Raw genomic sequence first — 3,171 nt, 5'->3', positions numbered from 1 at the left:
GGGAAAACACACCAGCTATTTCAAAGGCACTTGAGAACTCTGATATCTATGGGGCATCACCATTTCAAAGCTGCTTTCAGGAGGCCCCATCATGAATTTCGAAGACTTGCAGGGGAAGATGTAATGGAGCACCATTACTAATAGATCTGCTGAGACATACTGCCAAAACTGTACCTAGCCACAAATGATCTATAATGGAACAAAAAGTTTGCAGCAGGATGGCTCAGAGTAAAGCTCTGTTTCATCTGGGTATCCCATTGCAGTAGTCCCATTTTTACTGGGGAAGTAGGTACAACATACAGCTGTACATCTGAAGAGCAGTGATGTCTTGCTGTACTGCGTACCAACACCAGAAATCAGAGGAGGGACACATTTTTTATCTCAGCAGTCTTTCTGATCTTCCTGCAGGAGACAATGCATCCAAGGCAGGGGAGGATAGGGTGGTGCTAATGCGCAGGCTACCTTGAGTAAGCAGCAGTAAACTCTACTTTGCAAAAAAGGTTATCTTAATATCAGTCTTGCTTATCGAGTTATTATTCATGTGGTATCTCTGCTAGATTACTAGAATGAGTTAGACTTTCTTACCTCACCCGTAAATCTTAAATGACTAGTTCTTCTGTTTCTCTGTTCTCATTGCCCATTCTCACAGTAAAGATCCTTTTTTTTTTATCTGCACACACTGCTCCTAATAACTGTTCATGAACACAAACCCCAAACTTCCAATAAACACTGAAAAAGCAATGTCATTATATTCTTTTTGGTAGTTTGAACAAGCTTCTAGTAATGTTCACATTCTTTTGCAAACATGCCTCATTTTGCTGCTATTTTAAAAAATAAATGGGAAGAGAAACTAAAAACATTTACAATGTTACATGATCAGAAACACAGGATAAAGATTTCCCTTTCAAATAAACACAAAAATGTACCTCGAACTATACTGCTTCACTTAAAATAATACAATATTTATAGCCAAAAGCTAGCCGTAAAATTTGGATAAATGGTTGATATTGAAACATAACCATCCTTATCTGATGTATTTGATTACAGAATTAAAAATAGCCTTCTAACTGACATAGCTAAACGTGTACGACCAGTAACCGTATGCATCATCTGTGTCTCCGTGAGGAAGGTCCAACAAGGAATGGAACTGAGTAAGGGGAAAACGAGAAGAAAAAAGGCTGCTATCAGACACACACTGAACTCTTTTTAACCACAGAAACGAAGCCATCACTACCTTACCTATCCACAGATTACAGCTGCTTCTGCACAGACAGCTGAAGAACCTTCCCTGTTTCTGCCTTCATGAGTGATTCCTCACATGGCTAATTTCCCCACAGTGCAAGAGACTGTCTGTGGCAAATTCAAAGTCGAGGTGTTTGCAAACTCTCTTCCTTACCTACCATGAAAGCAGTGCCTTAAATAGCCTAAATAACCCTCAGTCTGACTAAACCACACAAAGGTTTTTCTTTTTCTTTGTTTCTTAACTGTGATAACTCAAAATTCAAGTAATTTTTGTTCTTGTTGAAGATTGAGATAAGTGAAAAGCAAATGAGAAATTATAGTTAATACTCATAGTGCATATGAAAACTCAGTATTAAACTTTTAGCCAGATATTTCATACGATACATGGTAAAACAGTACCTTTGGAAAAAACTAGCACATCCCCTTGAGCTGCCACAGACCTAACAAAAGCATAACGATAGGAGCAGAGCCTGGAATGAAAGATTGCTTTCTCATGTGAATATGAGAACAGCACAGCAGATGTAATTAACTATCAGGCTGAAAGAAGTCACCAATTCTTATATGGTTTTAAGATGACTAAACCATTTGCTTCTGATATGTACAGTTGTAATACAAAATCTTGTGGTTACTAATGTATTGCCAGGAGATGTGATACAACCACCAAAGAACCAAAGAAAAGTTTCTGAAATGTTACAGGAGGTGTAAGGTTTACAGCAGAACCTACTTCAGTGGGGCAAACAGGATATAGTCTGGTATACCTAACCTCAGTGCCTTTTATCCCCAGGAAGGTTTACTTATTAAAACATCAGGATTAGTGCCTCTGCACATACATGAAGCTGAGTTTCCTTTAACACTGTTTAAATACTGCAGCTGAATAAATTCATTCAAACTTCTAGACTATGAAAACAATTTACATCTAAGATTAAAGTATACTTGGTGCCTGCAATCAAAAAGCAGATGAAGCAGACGTGCACCAATCTTTCATACCATTTTCTTCAGGTCGCAAGTCTAGTAAGTCATCTATGGCACCTAAAAGCAAAAAAAAAGCAAACAAGGAATATCTGCAGTGCACTGACAATCAGTATGTATACATCTACAGGTAGTTTTTAAGTCTCTTCACCTGAGTTCTCCTTGTGGTTACAATTTCCTTGTAACATGGATAAGGCATCCTTGCCATTGCCAGCTGTAATCAAGATCCATAAACATGTCAAATTGCACTTGGCTCAAGATCATGCTTATAAACAATGTCACTGTAAGAGCAACATGCAACAGTTGTTGGTATTCATGTTTAAAATGAACCTGGCTGCGATGGAGGAAAGATCCAAGATATGAGCATTTTTAAGAAGTTAGGCAAATTTCTGAATCATAATGGGGGTGGGGGAGTGGATCTCCCTTTGAATCATCATCTGCCACATAGCTCATCTCCAGGCTGAGTGCACCCAAGTGAAGCAACTGCAAAAATCAGACAGGTCTCTGCTGTCGTCCAGAAGCAGAGACACTTCTTTTGGAGACGTGCACAGGCCAGGAGAGAGAGCACAAAGTGCCAAGACCTCATCACTTCTTAAATCACCTTATTTGACAGTATGTTCTTCCTCATAACACCAGCTCTGTGAACAGGGAAAAGGAATCTTCCCCCAAAGCACCCCAGGTCAGGATATAAGTAACAACACCTCTTCTCCTGCAGGAAAATAAATGGGCTAAGACCAATGAAGGGAAAATGTGTAGCTGAGGGTTAGAGGCTATCACAGAGGTGAAAAAATACCACCACACCCCAACCGTAACTACCTTAAGTGGTAAGCAAGTTTCCTAGATTAGACATGAAGTCAAAACTGATAGATTCCATCTATCAGTGAAGAGAAAGACACCTCCCTCAGGTGACTAATCCCATTTAAGATATGTAGCAGAACAGGAGGAAGGAATTACCTGCTG

The 3,171-nt window shown here is 39.4% G+C and overlaps 1 protein-coding gene across 1 annotated transcript in view; it reads right to left on the bottom strand.

The window, feature by feature from the left end:
- The window catches only part of LOC104495463 (islet cell autoantigen 1-like), a gene marked incomplete at its 5' end in the record, with an annotated part of 17,319 nt that overhangs the window by 9,063 nt on the left and 5,085 nt on the right, over positions 1-3,171 (bottom strand). Inside the window, 2 exons of the mRNA XM_010138433.1 lie at positions 2,230-2,271; positions 2,363-2,425. Coding sequence (XP_010136735.1) covers positions 2,230-2,271; positions 2,363-2,425 — 105 coding nt within the window. The remainder of the gene's footprint in view (positions 1-2,229; positions 2,272-2,362; positions 2,426-3,171) is intronic.

Source organism: Buceros rhinoceros, unplaced genomic scaffold (assembly GCF_000710305.1).
Source record: "Buceros rhinoceros silvestris isolate BGI_N320 unplaced genomic scaffold, ASM71030v1 scaffold13236, whole genome shotgun sequence".
In the NCBI taxonomy this organism is placed as follows: Eukaryota; Metazoa; Chordata; class Aves; order Bucerotiformes; family Bucerotidae; genus Buceros; species Buceros rhinoceros.
This window is presented reverse-complemented; position numbering and strand designations above follow the sequence as displayed.